Source organism: Scheffersomyces coipomensis (assembly GCF_036884675.1).
Source record: "Scheffersomyces coipomensis strain NRRL Y-17651 chromosome Unknown DFJ63scaffold_4, whole genome shotgun sequence".
Taxonomy (NCBI): domain Eukaryota; kingdom Fungi; phylum Ascomycota; class Pichiomycetes; order Serinales; family Debaryomycetaceae; genus Scheffersomyces; species Scheffersomyces coipomensis.
The window spans coordinates 836,602-853,287 of record NW_027042895.1 but is presented as its reverse complement, the minus strand read 5'-3'; the positions used below and the strand labels follow the sequence as shown (position 1 = coordinate 853,287).

General features: G+C 29.1%; 5 protein-coding genes across 5 annotated transcripts; 3 read left to right on the top strand and 2 right to left on the bottom strand. All coding sequences in view use genetic code 12, as the record gives it.

The window, feature by feature from the left end:
* The first annotated feature begins 2,809 nt into the window (after positions 1 to 2,809).
* RME1 (Rme1p) lies at positions 2,810 to 5,296 on the top strand. The gene has a single exon (XM_064903595.1). The coding sequence runs from the start codon at positions 2,891 to 2,893 to the stop codon at positions 4,931 to 4,933; it is 2,043 nt and encodes a 680-aa protein (XP_064761724.1). The 5' UTR covers positions 2,810 to 2,890; the 3' UTR covers positions 4,934 to 5,296.
* Positions 5,297 to 7,018, bottom strand: DFJ63DRAFT_153614 (RTA1 domain-containing protein). Its single transcript, XM_064903596.1, has one exon. It carries the CDS (start codon positions 6,640 to 6,642, stop codon positions 5,659 to 5,661), a length of 984 nt encoding a protein of 327 aa, XP_064761723.1. The 5' UTR covers positions 6,643 to 7,018; the 3' UTR covers positions 5,297 to 5,658.
* A 375-nt stretch (positions 7,019 to 7,393) lies between these two features.
* DFJ63DRAFT_335700 (chromatin-remodeling ATPase) lies at positions 7,394 to 12,109 on the top strand (the record flags this gene model as incomplete). The annotated part of the gene is made up of 2 exons (XM_064908249.1): positions 7,394 to 8,492; positions 9,051 to 12,109. The coding sequence occupies 2 exons, from the start codon at positions 7,394 to 7,396 to the stop codon at positions 12,107 to 12,109; spliced, it is 4,158 nt and encodes a 1,385-aa protein (XP_064761722.1).
* A 253-nt stretch (positions 12,110 to 12,362) lies between these two features.
* GPX3 (Gpx3p) lies at positions 12,363 to 12,884 on the bottom strand (the record flags this gene model as incomplete). The annotated part of the gene is made up of 1 exon (XM_064907471.1): positions 12,363 to 12,884. One exon carries the CDS (start codon positions 12,882 to 12,884, stop codon positions 12,363 to 12,365), a length of 522 nt encoding a protein of 173 aa, XP_064761721.1.
* A 1,891-nt stretch (positions 12,885 to 14,775) lies between these two features.
* On the top strand, positions 14,776 to 16,605 carry MDM34 (ERMES complex subunit; the record flags this gene model as incomplete). Its single annotated transcript, XM_064908248.1, has 1 exon — positions 14,776 to 16,605. The coding sequence occupies one exon, from the start codon at positions 14,776 to 14,778 to the stop codon at positions 16,603 to 16,605; it is 1,830 nt and encodes a 609-aa protein (XP_064761720.1).
* Positions 16,606 to 16,686: the final 81 nt, after the last annotated feature.

Genomic DNA, 16,686 nt, shown 5'->3' with positions numbered 1-16,686 from the left:
GAAGAAATTAGTTGTAGTATTTCACGTGGAATCGAAATATTATTATATATTTAAAATTAATAGCCAAAATTAATCGTGAAACGTAGTAATGGTTAATTATACCATGAGGTACATCAGTCGCTTGGAGCTCGGTTTGAACTAAAAACCAACCTAATTTAAATGCAAATACGAATTGAAATATCAAATTTATGAACGAAATAAGGTTTAGGATTTTCATAATATAGTCGAAATAACCGCAACCCCTAAGCACCTATTAAGCTAAAGACGCACTCAGAACGATTTAAAGAGTTCGATCAATCTATAAATTTTATAAAGGTGATGATCTAGGTCTAGGGTAAACTTTACAAATTTTGATTTAAAATATGTACTATAAACTGAACTCAAAAGTGAAATTAATTTTTGGTAGCATGAGGAACCTTACGATATAATTAAGTATTAGAAATTAATTAATTAATTAAATCAAATTAAATTACACTTCGAAGATGTTCTTTAAGTTTTATTCACATGAATGACTTTGTGACAAGAATATTATAATACCTCTCTCAATTTCAATAACTATTCTTTTTAATATTTATTATTGTCATAATATTATAGTTTTTTTATTTTATTACAAAAACAAAGAACAGAGAAGAAAATGAATTTTATTTTTCTTAATTGTGTTGATATTGGTTTGTTTATAGAATTAGTGGTTTAGTGTACGAGAATATACCAATAAATAAATAAATAAATAAATTTATAGTTTTTGATAGAAGGGGATGGTTGCACGTTAAACTTTTTTTATAGACTACGAGATAACGATGAATTAGGGAGTCACAAACAGACAGTTTCAAAACCTCTTTCAAAAAAAGTTTAACTGAAAAAAAAGAGACACTGTTAAGGTGCAGGTGCACCCCCCCCTAGCCACGATTCAAAAGATTGTTAAGATTACTTATCGCTTCCTACGTACTTCTCCGAATACAGTCTGATTTGTTGAAAGCATATAGAGAGGAGTACAAAACAGATATATAGGAAAAAGCGGACAAAATATATAATAATTGTGGATCCCAAAAAGAACGGAAAAGAAATGAAGAGAAACGAAAAGAAGAGAAAAATAAAGAAAGAAAAATAAATGAAATGAAATGAATGGAACAAATGAAGAGAACTAAAATATTACAGAGCTCCGGTTAACCGTAATTAATCAAACATGATCAATGATAAAACCTTTGAACTTTTCTGATCAATTAAATGTAAAAGCTAGATCGAATTGGATCGAAGTTACTATAACTTAATTATAAATTGAATCCAGAAACTGATCACTTTATTACGGTTATAAAACTGAAAGGAAAGGTCAAAGTCAAATTAATTCTCAACCTTTTTTTTTTCTTTTTCTTTTTTTATTTTATGTTGTTTTCCCTTTATTTTTTAATGCATGATTTGCAAAGTGTCACAAACATTATCATGCAGGCAAACTTTAATCTGTACCATTTACCAAAAAATAATCAAAAGTTACAAAATTATTTGAGTTTTAAAAAATAAGTTTTGAAACTATAAAAAATAATATTCATATGTTAAAAATAATAATTCATAAATAATAAAAATAAAAAAAAACATTAACTATGATAGTTTGAGGAAATACATACTACTTTAGATCAATAGTCAAAATGGTAAAGGGTTCATCTTAATTCATTAATGGTAAATTTTTAATATATAAAGACCGACGGATTTCTTCTGATATTTTTCAACGATTAATCATAAACGTATCTTTTTCCGATTTCCGATCTCCTTTTCGTTGTTTTAGATAGTTCATCTAGTTCAATTACTGTATCAACCATTTGCGTCACGATATAATAAGTAGGTTGAGACTTATTGTTGGTACTCACACCATTCTACCAACCATCCTCCTCAATCACATCAATCAATCAATCAATCATTCATTGACTTCAACAATCATTACCTTGACTAAACCCAATCTTAACCGAGATATATTTGTCATTTTACTTGTCTGTCTGCCTGTCTGTCATTAAAAGCAGCCAAATATTGTAACCATTTAATATCGTTTTGTATGCGCAAAAGCAATTAATCGTTTGAATCAATCAATCAATCTATCCATCTAACTATTCACAACAAACACTCAATCCAATTCTAATTTGGAACTAGGGGTAACTACATTACATTTCTACATACGATTCATTTTTACAACAACAATCGTTTTTGATATAGCAGCTCATTCATTTTAACAAAGTGCTGCCATTGTTGTCTAATCTGGAAAAATTCATTATCTAATTTATTTATTTTTCCCTCCTCCCCCTACGCATAGTTTATTTTTTTTTGTTCCATTATAGTAAGTCTTTTTGTTTACATTCATTGTTCAAATTAGACTATACTTTGTTAAGAGGTATAACGTAACAGGTATCTGAATTGGTATTACCTTCACTTCACTTAATTTCATTTCATTTGTCAATCATTTAGTAGTTTGGTTTCATACTCGTTTTAGAATAGACAGTTTTGGACTATTTTATCGATTACGCAAAGCAAACAAATTAAAAAAAAAGAATTATTTTTTAATCTTTATTTTTTTTTTTTTTTTTTGCTTATTGCTTTTGGATTTTACGTTTTTGGAATTTAATTCTATTTTCATCCTTTATTTTTTTTTTTAGTGAGGAATTTATTTTTATTTCTTGCCGCTCACTCAGCTTTTTGGACGCTAAATTTTACTGGGCCAAAAAAAAAAGATCTCGATTGTACTGATTATCTGTTATCGGCTAAGGGAGACTAGGTACAGGTACATATTTCATATTTGCATAAAATTCTCAGACAACAATTAAAAAAGGTCAAACCATATTACTGCTGCCGCGCTGCAAGAAATATTAACTTTTAATAAAAATAATTTGAATTTTGGTTGTTTCGCAGCATGTTTTCACCAAATTATAACACTACTGCAGTGGCTCTAGCTGCCGTTTCAAATGGTGATACGAGGAGTACTACTACTGTCGCGTCTGCAACTGCTAATAATACCAATATAAATCATAATAATAATATTATTAATAATAATACCACCACTGATGTTGGTATCAATGGCAGCATGGCTACTGCATCAAATTACTTGAGTAGTAATATTGCTATCAATCCTTTTGATATATATAAACAACAAGCGTATATGTCATCCGATTTAAGTCATGCACCATCCTTAACAAACTCAACTTCAGCTTCAAGTTATAATTCTCAAACTGATTTATATCATAATCACACCCATAATCATATACATCCACCAGCACCAACCATTCAATATTTGGAAAATCCCTTACAAGAAACAGTATTTGCTCAGCCATATCCATTTAAAGAAAATATTCCATTCAAATTGAATATGTTCCAATCACAAATAAATGAAAATCAACAACAACAACTTCAACAACTTCATAATCAACAACAGCAACAAGAACAATATTTATCTCAAAATAATTTACCCCCAAATCATCAAATTCGTCACCTTGTTCAAAAAAGACCACTTATATCACCAGTAGTGGTGGCTCAACCTGTATCAGCATCATCTCAAGATAATCAAGTAACAACTCCTCCCACTTCTCCTATCTTATATAATAATCAAGGTGGTTATTATAATCATCAATCTAATGTTAATACTGCATCTCAAATCCATCCTCATCAAAATTCCTTTGGATTAGAAGATAATTCTCATCATAATGATAGTTTGTTTAATACTGATATATTTAGTATTGGTGATGCCACCACCGCTGCTGCCGCTGCTGCTGCTGCTACTGTTGCGTCCTTTTCCGGTCCATCATCTTCATCTATTGTAAATACTAATACTACTAATACTACTAATAATAATTCCAATAATATTAATTCCATTAAGAAATATGGTAATACAATGTTTCATCCTTCAGTTATAATTCCAAATACTCCAATTTCAGAAGGTGATCTTGAAAATTCTCCAAGGTATACTACGGCTAATAAAGGAACTATTAACTCAAAATCTCCAACGGTGGTATTAGAATCCCAAATCAAACCAAGACTTCATCATCAACAATCAACTCCAACAGTTTATACAACTCAAAAATCTTCAATGTCAGTTGAATATAAACATGATTCCCAATCTGATCCAACCTCGCCTATGGATGTTAATACTGCTTTGGCCTTAGCTACTAAAGCTTACTCCAAACATTTAAGTAATCCAAACTTGTATCATAATAATAATGGAGATGATAGTACCAGTGAAGAATATGATGATGATGATGAAGATGAAGATGACGTTAATGAACATATATTCAATCCTCAAGAAAGACCATTTTCTCCAAGACATCATTCCATGCCTCATGATTATAAACTTAATACGATTTTAAATCATAATCAATTTGCTGCTAATGCTTATCATCATCTTGACGGACACTTCAATATTGATACAGGGAAGAATTTCAAACAATTAGTTTATCAATTATTTTCCCAAGAACAAATCAGAGATATTAAATTGATTGAACCTCGATTAAAATGTTTTAAAAATCATTGTCATACTCAATTCACCAATTATAATGATTTTATAAATCATTGTTATTTTGAAAATAATAATAATTTAAATTTTGTTGAATTTAGAAACTTCAAATGTCCAGTTCATGAATGCCCTATGAATTTAATTGGATATGAAAAGAAAGCTAATTTAAGACACCATGTGGTGCTTGAACATTTCCAAAGAGGCAAAGTTGTTGATGCATGTGAACCATATTGTGATGCGTTACAAGAAATCATTTATGTTTGTGATCATCATGATTGTGGGAAAGGGTTCTATCGTAAGGATAGTTTGACAAGACATTTAAAGTTGGTACATGAAAATTCATCATCATTATTCAATCAAAAGAAACGTCAATCACTGATAACAGGGTTAGTTGCTGCAAAATATTCTTCAATGGATAGTCCAGCTAAAAAAAGAAAAAGTAAATCTTAAAAATCTACTTAATTTTTATTCAATTATGGTAGGAACAGGCATCCTACACTACTACTGATTATAAGTTTCTTGTAATCATTTCTACATTTATTCTCGTTATTAATATTATTTGCTATTTAATTCTACAAATTAACACTTTGCTTTACTTTACTTTGATTTTAATTTACTTTACTTTTGGTTTATAGATACTTTTAGTTTTGCTTTTTTTATACACACTATTTAAGTTTTTGCTAATTTTCACCAACAACAACAACAACATTCTATTGTCTTTTACATAGTTCCTCTTCAATTATTCAGTAATTTTATATGTACAATTACTTTTCCGGTACTACAATTTATAATTTGAAATTGCGCGGAAATTGAATTTATATTTTTTTGACATCAAAATGTTGCGAAAATATTTTGAAATTAAGGCGGATTAAATCAGCCGATGAAATTTCAGTTGTAGACAGTTTGAGGTTTAACGATAACAGAGGAAAGTACGATCTAAAAAATATGGAATGGATTTATATTTTGAAGGAATATTAAGTTTAGCGCATATGGTATTTCATTGATGGTCTGTAGTTAGTTCAGGTGTATTACATTAATTAAGTGTTTCAAAATTTCAGATGGAATTGATATCTAATTTGTATGTAGGCTAAAATCTTTTATTAAACTTTAAAGTTCATAGCTGGAAGCTAACTATATAATTTTTATCTTCAAGGAATAATCACTGATAACAAAAATCATGCTCCGATCTCTTGGTCTACAAGAGGAATATTAGCAGCTTGATCCTTGCTATCTGATAATTGAACAATTTCATCTAAATCGTCAGTTACTTCACCAAAACGATTTTCAAATACCATAAAAAAGTAAGGCACATTAAATAAACTAAATGCAGATCCAGCACAACTCATCATAGTAGAATCTAAAAGATAAAGTAATTCTTGATTTCTTGTAATTGATCCATTATTACCTTGGACATATTCAACCACTCTATATACCGATCTAACCATGATCATAATTGATACAAATGAAAGAATACCTCCACATGTTTTCCAATTCGTGATTCTAGAAGGAAATTGACTACCTGTCATACATACCTTATTGGTCAGACGGTAAATTCTATAATATACAATAACTTGCGTAACACAAAATAAACCAAAAAAGAGGATATTGACCACAAGACCTGCAATGACCATTATTCTTCCTACCAATACCAAGGTTTTATTGGAACTAACAAACAAACCAGCTCCATTACCTTGAAGTAAAAATGATACGATATCACCACCGACAAAAATTTTGGTTAAATATTTTGGATCAATGATTGATAATTTATGAATTTTTAAAGTTTTAATTAATTCTCCAAAATACATGTATGCTGTAGCAGCAAATAAAGTGGGAGCAATCAAAATAGCACAAGCTTGTAAGATATAAAGACCCATACTTGTCATATTATCAGCTGAGAGTAATCTTCCAATAAAACCAATACTTTCTAAGAAACATCCAATGATGAATGGAATCATAATATTGACATAACGTTTCAATTTTGGTTTAGGAACTAATGTTTTCAATGATTTTGAAGTTGAAATGAAAACAATTTGACAAATCAAAATAATAGCATATAAAAAGAAGCAAATAATGAAGTTATATGAAACAGCTCTTTTAGGAACTTCAGCATAAAATCTATAAGTATCGTTTGTATCAGTTGATTTGGCTAAAGAGTTCATGGTAATTGTTAGAAGGGTTTATCTTCACTATGTAGAGCAGATCAGTTTGAAAAACACACTAATCAGTATTTCAACCCTTTATTTATATACCAATATTTATATACCAATTGGCGCAGTATTTAGAGTTAGGAGGCTGTGAATTGAATTGTTGATAGTCCGCACTTGCAAAAATGGACTTTATCTATTTTGAGATTTACATCCGTTGTAACCCCGTCTCATTTTATATAGAGAGTAAAATGATACTAACTCTTAACTGAATGCGTAACTGTAGAATATCTTAATTAATTGAGTATTCAGTCATCATGGGTATAGAAATGCTGGTATTATAGCCCTTAGAGAACCAAATAAAAAGATAGCACAGCCACTTCCAATGCTACCATACTATAACTAAATATTGCAATGGACAAAAAAGTCAGATAAAGAACGTACCAATGTATAGTGACAGTTATATCAAGATATCTACCAACTTAAGAATACGTTTGTAAGTAATAATCGAAAGAAAATACCATTTTGATGATAGTTTAATTGTGGTATTAAATTTCGGTCAGCAACAAATTATGCCCCGATCCGACCCTTTGATGTCCAATTCCGAGGATTATTATGAATAGACACCACAATTTTTTTGCAATAAAGACTTAGTGATATATCCCTGAATACTAAAAGTGAATATGATTTTACTCAAAGTCTGATAAGTTTAGACAGTTCATACTACATTTCTTCTTCAATATCAAGTTTAAAACATTAACAATTGATGTCACCAACAGCCAATACTACTACGATTACCCCAGATCATAGGGAAAAGCCACAGTTGAAACCTTGGGTAACCCCCAACGAAACTAAATATGAATTAGATTACGCTGAATTAGTTACAATTGATCTCGCCAAATTTGAACATGATAAACATGGATTAGCTCAGGATCTTCATAATGCTATTGAAAAGAATGGTGGATTCTTTGGAGTTATCAATAGTGGAATCGATCAACAAGAAATATTTCAATTGGGACAACTGTTTTTCAATGATTATTCCCTCGAATCTAAATCAAAAGTCCCCGTTAATTTTGAAACAGGGAATTATTTTGGGTATAAATCAAAGGGGAATAAATTCTTATTCGGAACTGATGTTAAAGAGAATTCAGAAATCTTTAATATTGCAAAATTTAATGGTTTAAATGATAAATATCATGATTTAGATTTTGTGAAAGATAATTTCGATCAATTATCAAAAGTATCTCATGAATGTTTTGATATCGTTAAGAAATTATTAACTTTATTTGGTATTATTTTAGAATTAGATGATGAATTATATTTCGTTAAACGTCATTTATATGAAGATCCAAGTGATGATCAATTAAGATATATGAAATATCATCCTAGAACCCCTGAAGATGATGCTAAAGTGGAAAATACTTGGGCAAGAGCTCATACTGATTTCGGTACTTTAACTTTATTATTCAATCAATTAGTAGTTGGTTTACAAATTAAACTGGGGGAGGAATGGAAATATGTCAAACCAATTAGAAATGGTATTATTTGTAATGTGGGGGATACGCTTAATTTTTGGTCAGGAGGTTATTTCAAATCAACGATTCATCGTGTCATAAGACCACCTCCAGATCAAATTGATAAACCTAGAATTGGAGCCTTTTATTTTGTAAGACCTGGTGATAAAGCTTTGATTGAAGTGGCTGATTCTCCATTATTAAAGAGATTAGGGTTATATAAGCAAACCAAAGAGCCAATCATTGGTACTGAATATGTCAGAAAGAGAGTAGTTGATTATCATAATAGACCAACTTATGAAAAACAAAGCAATGTTAAATTCAAAGTTGGTGATTTTGAAATTGTTGATGGTTTTGATTAAATCTTAGTTAGTCAGTAGTTATTTATTTATTTATTATTAGTTATATGTGGGATGGGTTCATGGTAGCGCCACACTTAATAACAACGAGTCTTTTATGTTAAATTTACATTTAGATCATATTTCACTATATCATTGGCCTTAATCTGTTAAGATATAGTTGATCTAGCAACTCTTAATCGTAGATAGACCATAGAATCTTCTATTATGTGTGGTGGATCAACATTAAAAAAAGAAAATGTCGTCGCGTCTTTCAAAATGAAAACTTCACCATCAAAACTTTTTTGGGAATTTACATCAAATTGATCGCAATCAGATTTCATAGTTTCAATTGGCAGCATATCACCAACCAAGTTTGAATTGAATCGAATCGAATCAGTCATGACGGATTCATTAGAGGTTGTATGTATTAGATATTACTTATTAGAGAAAGAGCATACAATTAAGATTGAGTGATTGATGGTGTGGGATGATTTTGATCACCAAGATGTTCTCTACGTGTTTAGCGTGATTTGTTTACTAACAACTTTAATTTAGACACCTTCATTAGATTTGAATGATATTTTGAAGCATGAAGATGAATATCCCAAATCAGAAGATATAATGGATGCTGAGAATAGATCTAAATACTTCACTCAAACTGAAAAGCAAGTTGTTGATGTAGAAAAGACCAGTCAAAGATTTCAATATTTATTAGGTTTAACTGGATTATTTCATCATTTCATTGAAGCTAAAGCTAATAAAGATCCATTATTTAGAAAGATTGTGGATGATTTACATAATGATAAACATTCTAATAAAGTGAAAGGATCATCGAGAAGAAGAAAAACTGAAAAGGAAGAAGATGCTGAATTATTAAATGATGAAGTTGATACTACTCCAATTCTTGAATTCACTGAAAGTCCAGGGTACGTTCATGGAGAATTAAGACCATATCAAATCCAAGGTTTAAATTGGTTAATATCATTATATGAAAACAATTTATCTGGAATCTTGGCTGATGAAATGGGATTAGGTAAAACTTTACAAACCATTTCATTCTTAGGTTATTTAAGATATATTAAACATATTAATGGACCTCATATTGTGATTACACCTAAATCTACTTTGGATAATTGGGCTCGTGAATTTAATAGATGGATTCCTGATATTAGAGTATTAGTATTACAAGGTGATAAAGATGAAAGAAGTGATATTATTAAAAGTAAGATTTTAACATGTAAATTCGATGTTATTATTGTATCTTATGAAATTGTTATACGAGAAAAAGCTACATTCAGAAAATTTAATTGGGAATATATTATTATTGATGAAGCTCATAGAATTAAAAATGAAGAATCATTATTATCTCAAATCATTAGAATGTTTCATTCCAAGAATAGATTATTAATCACTGGTACTCCCTTACAAAATAATTTACGAGAGTTATGGGCCCTTTTGAATTTCATCTTACCTGATGTATTTGCTGATAATGAATCATTTGATGAATGGTTTTCCAATGGTGGTAGTCCCAACAATGGAGATGGAAATGATGAAAGACAAGGTACTGTGATTCAACAATTACATAAAGTTTTAAAACCATTTTTATTAAGAAGAATCAAAGCTGATGTTGAGAAATCATTATTACCCAAACAAGAATTAAATGTTTATGTTAAAATGAGTGATATGCAGAGAAAATGGTATCAAAAGATTTTAGAAAAAGATATTGATGCTGTGAATGGAGCTAATAAAAAGGAAAGTAAAACTCGATTATTAAACATTGTAATGCAATTAAGAAAATGTTGTAATCATCCTTATTTATTCGAAGGAGCTGAACCTGGACCACCATTCACTACTGATGAACATTTAGTATTCAATTCTCAAAAAATGATAATTCTTGATAAATTATTAAAGAAATTCCGATCAGAAGGTTCAAGAGTATTAATTTTTTCTCAAATGAGTAGAATGTTAGATATTTTAGAAGATTATTGTTATTTCCGAGAATTTGAATATTGTCGAATTGATGGTCAAACTGAACATGCTGATAGAGTTAATGCTATTGATGAATATAATAAACCTGGTAGTGATAAATTTGTATTTTTATTAACCACTAGAGCTGGTGGTTTAGGGATTAATTTAACAAGTGCAGATATTGTTATATTATTTGACTCTGATTGGAATCCACAAGCTGATTTACAAGCTATGGATCGTGCTCATAGAATTGGGCAAACTAAACAAGTTAAAGTATTCCGTTTTATTACTGGTAATGCGATTGAAGAAAAAGTATTGGAAAGAGCTACTCAAAAATTAAGATTAGATCAATTAGTTATTCAACAAGGGAGAAATACGGGAGGACTTGATGGTCAACAAAGTAGTAAAGCAGCTTCTAAGAATGAATTATTAGATATGATTCAATTTGGAGCTGCTGATATGTTTGGTAATGGATCTAATAATGAATCGGGAGATATTGATATTGAAGAAATTTTAAAACAATCAGAAAGTAAAACCCAAGAATTAAATCAAAAATATTCGAAATTAGATTTAAATGCCTTACAAAATTTCACTAATGATGAATCAGTGTATGAATGGAATGGAGAAAATTTCAAAAAGAAAGAACCAACTGCCATAACTAATATTGGTCATGCATGGATAAATCCTGGTAAAAGAGAGCGTAAAGAGAATTATTCGATTGATATGTATTATAAGGATGTATTAAATACAGGAGGTCGTACTAATAATCCAGGACCAAAATCAGGACCTAGACCACCTAAACAATTAAATATTTATGATCATCAATTTTATCCTGCCAAATTATTAGAATTGATTGAATTAGAAAAGAATTATTATAAGAAACAAATCAGATATAAAGTCCCTATTAAAGCAGGTGATGCTTCCACTTTAAAAGATCGTGAATTGGATCAAAAATTAGAACAAGAAGAAATTGATAATTCTCGTGCATTAACTGATGATGAAAAAATTTTAAAAGAAGAATTATTAACTCAGGGTTATAGTAATTGGAATCGACGTGATTTCACTCATTTCATTACGGTGTGTTGTAAATATGGAAGAAATAGTATTCCATTAATAGCACAAGAATTTGAAGATAAGACGATTGAAGAAGTTCGAGAATATGCCAAAGCATTTTGGAAGAATTATAGTGAGATTGAAGGATATGAAAGATATATTAATCAAATTGAATTAGGAGAAGAGAAGATTCTTAAATTGAAATTACAAAAGGAAGCCCTTCGAAGAAAATTATCTCAATATAAGTATCCTTTACAAGAATTAATTTTAAAATTCCCTCCATCAGCTACTAATAAAAGAACATTTAGTGAAGAGGAAGATCGATTTTTATTAGTTCAAGTATATCGATTTGGATTAGAGAGTCCTGATTTATATGAACGAATTAAATTAGCTATTCGAGAATCACCATTATTTCAATTTGATTTCTTTTTCCAAAGTCGTAATTCAGGGGAATTATCAAGAAGATGTACAACGTTATTAACTTGTATTCTTAAGGAAATTAATCCTGATCAAAAAGTGAGTGAAATAAATGGATCGGAAGTTAATGGTAATGGAAAGAGAAAGAAAGAATCTACCCCAGACGTTAAAAAGAAAGTCAAAAAGTAATTAGTAATTAGTAATTATTAAGTATATTAGTTTTTGTATGTATAATAGTAAGTAAAAAAATGTTTTTTTTTAAAAAAAGCTTTATAGAAATGAAAGAAATAAAGATGAAGATGACTGATATTTACAAGTACATTAGAATGATACAATGATTGAATAAAGGAACAGATATGAAGTGAAAAAAGTGACTATGGACGTGATAACATGAATGAGTGAATTAAGGATGAAGGGAGGGAATGAGTGAAGAAAGTCATTGTCAATCTTGTTCGACATATTTCTCCTTTAATAATTTTACAATATCATTTTCAAAAGTTAAAGGAGTAACATCAGAGAGATAACGATTTACGACATTACCATTTCTATCAATTAAGAATTTTTCAAAATTCCATCGTATACCTTTAAACCCTAATACTCCTTTCTTTTCATTTTTTAACCAAGTATATAATTTATGTTCGAAATTACCATTAATTTCAATTTTCCTCATGATTGGGAAATTAACACCATAATTTTTTTGACAGAACGTTATGATTTGGGAATCAGGATAAGGTTCTTGATTTCCAAATTGATTACAGGGGAATCCAATCACGATGAATCCTTGTTTATGATATTTTTCAAATAATAATTCCAATTCTTTATATTGGGGCGTAAATCCACAATAACTTGCGACATTGACAATGATTACCACTTTCCCCTTGAGGATACTGAAATCGATAAGATTATGATTGGCATCGAAGATTTGAAATGAGTAGAATGGTGATTGTTGAGATCTATGAATCATATTGTTGTGTGATATTGTTGATATAGGATTCTGAACTTGGGTAAAAGACGTGTAAGAATAGTCTATGAAGTACTGTAAAGGGATGAACTGATATGCTGAAGGCCACTAATCTTCAATCAGATATATGTAAACGGTATATGGAAATACCTATGATATTTTGCAATAATTATCAATTCAAAGCTTTAGATAACTATGTAAAATTTTAGTTATTAATAATCCTCAACTTTTGAAGTGAAATAAAATTTTATTAACGGCTTTTGAATAGGGTATATGCAGGAATGGATGATAATAGTATTATAATTATAATGATATATATATATATATATATATGGGATAGTCAGTTATAGTAATATAGTATAATGAATGGTAAGATATAGTTAGATATCATATTGACTATAGAATAAAATTCAATTACTAATAGAAGAAATCTAATTTGTAACCAAAACATGGGTTCATTCTTGTTCGGTTAACAGACAGACAGACAGACAAATATTTACGACACTTTGAATAAACTAATATTTGAAAGAAAATACTTAATTTTATGATATAAGTTATCATACAAATTATACTCAAAATGACTGAATATATCTATTTAATATACTTTTAATAACTTTATAGAATATTTATTTTATTAAGATCGATTTTGAAATTCGGAGTACTTCAACCTCTTGTATTTCCCAATTAGGAAATGGGTCACATGGCGAGTCATGTGATTAAATTTCCTCCCCGTAAATGCACCACTTTTTATGAAAAGTAGTAGTCTTTCAGTAATGATAATTAGTAAACTTATGATTAATTATATGATATTATAAACTGATTGATTCTATGAAATGGTTAAAATACTTATACAAATCATTATGTTTGTTCAATGTTGAATAAAAGTCAATTATCGTTAAAATTAATATGAAAGAATCAATCACATGACTTATACTACACAAAGTAAAATCAACCTCTTAGTTTTATCATATAAATGATGGAATAACTCTATCAAATAGTTAAGTTATGAAAATAAGTTATATATAAAATATAGTCTAAATTATCAATTATATCAAGTGATATAAATTAATATAATTAAATCTGTTATTATAATAATTAAGAACTTTATCAAATTATAATCAACCTCCAGTTTTTGAATTGTTGTTATTGTTGTTTGATGATTTATTCCAAGTTAATGGACTGCATATAATTCTATCATATCAAATCACATGACGGATCACATGATGACCTCTATTTAATCCCAAATAGGAAATAGAATAACAACAACAAAAAAAAAGTCATTCCACTGGCATTTATTTATATACAGTCATAGGAAATGACCCCGGGAACAAAAAGAGAGAGTCACCACCACCATAGTTAACACAGACAGAGGCAAATTAAGTAGAAAAGGAGTCAATCAGATATAACTATGAACAATCTCACCACTTTGTAATTTATAGTTGATAATAATTAGATATAATTGGTCTATCTGAATCACTTCATTTCATTCATTTCTCCACATTTCCCATAATCTAATCAAACAGAACAGAACAGTTATAGTGTTACCATAGTTAAGTTAATTTTTATCGTATCATTTTAATTTCTTTTTTTAAATACCACAAAACCAAAACAAATAAATTCAAAAAAATTTTAACCATTTCCATTTAAACCAATCATCTTTTAAGTGTCAACCACCACAGAGTTAACTTATCAACCAAATAAGGTATCAACCAAATCGATAAATCGACTTCAACTGTCCTTTATCTCATCTATTCATTTCATAGTACTACAATCTATCAGTACTAAACTTCCATTCATTACAGTGTTTGCTCTTCCTTAATCTCCCGGTCATCAAACTTCTGTCTTCCATCCCCCCCTACATCCCCCTACCACCCCTACATTCCAACCCCATGCCATGTCATTCAACGTCAACTGGGAATCTCTAGATACAGATTCCTTAATCAACTGGACCAAAGACCTTTTAACTTCCGCTTTAAATTCAGGTAAAACTCCAAATATCTTAGCATCAAATATTCAAATTAAAGATTTAAATTTTGGTAAAATAGCTCCAAATTTCGAAATCTTAGAAATTGGTGAATTAGATTCTGATCGTTTCAGAGGAATCTTTAAAATCAATTATGATGGTGATTTCCATTTAACTTTACATACCAATGTTCAAGCTAATCCTTTAAATATTTATTATTCAAATAGTTTGGAATATGAAATTAATGAATCAAATCCATTTATAACTCCTCAATTTCTTTTATCAAATGAACAATTCGCTTTACCTTTGGATTTAAAATTAAGTGATATTAAAATAAGTGGAATTGGAATCATTGTATTTTCAAAATCAAAAGGTTTAACTATGGTTTTTAGAAATGATCCCTTGGATTCTATAAAAGTAAGTTCAACTTTTGATACTGTTCAAGTATTGGCTAATTTCTTACAAAATCAAATTGAAAATCAAATTAGAGATTTATTTAGAGATACTTTACCTACTTTAATTCATCAATTTAGTTTAAAATATCTTGATTTAGATAAATTAAATGAATTTGCAACTATGTCAACCAATCATGAACAAAAACAATCTACTCAAACCTCAAATCAATCAACTGATGAAGTTAATCCTGTCGGATTACAACTTACTAATGAAGATGAATCCATCAAAACTATCATATATTCATCCAAAAACTTACAAAAGAATCTTAAACTTTTTAATTCAAGAGAAACTCTTGATTTAAATATTATTAAATTTAAAAATGTCATTCAAAGATCTCATTTAGATAAATTCACTAAAACTTATCCAAATTTATTAAACTCATTATGTTCAAATATAAATGATTTAACTATCCCTGTCATGCCTATCACTTCATCTTCAACAAATGGAATCCCAATTGAATTATTGGTGAATAAGAATTTTAATAAAATTGATAATATTATGGAAGAAATCAGTAATATTCAATCAATTAATTATTATAAATTAAATAATGAAAAATCTTCAACTACAAATAATATTAAACCAACGTTGGTTAAACCCAAGAGAAGAAAAATTAAATATAATAGACATAAGAAAGCTCCAAGTCCAACTATTGTCCCCGCTATTTCAATTATGTCAACTACTAATACTTCCTTACCTCAATCAGTTGATATTAGTCATGCATCTTCATTATACTCTACCAATGATTTATTATCAGAAACATCTACTTTAATCAATATCGATAGTAATTTGAATTCAGTTCCAATTTCAAGTGTTCATTCTACTTTATCTACTAATGATGATATTATAATCCATCCTAAACCAATTAGAATCGCTCATGATAAATTATATCAAGAGATCTTAAAATCATCCGAATCAGATCCATACCACCCATCTCATCATCATCATCATCATTCTCATCCTTTGAAATCACATACGTATGAAACCATTGTCGTTGCTCCTCCTCCACCTTCCACCACATCTTTATTATCGGGGGTTGGAATCGGGAATAATTATTTCAATTTTACAAATTTAAATAATAGTCAAACATCCCCAATTAAATCATCGCATGGATCGTTAAAGGAGGAGAAGAAATCAATGAATTATATCGATATTAATAAAATCAATGATAAATTACGTAAATTAAGTCTTGAACAAAAACAACAAAGAGAAAGATTGATTAAACTGCATTATGAATATTCCGGTCATGGATTATTTGAAAATGCTCCTACAACTTTAGTTCAACCTCCTCCTCCCTACTATCATTGATCCAACCACCTACTACTACGAATTATTATTATGAATATCTTATCTTATTTTATCTTGCACATATTTATGATCTTACAACTT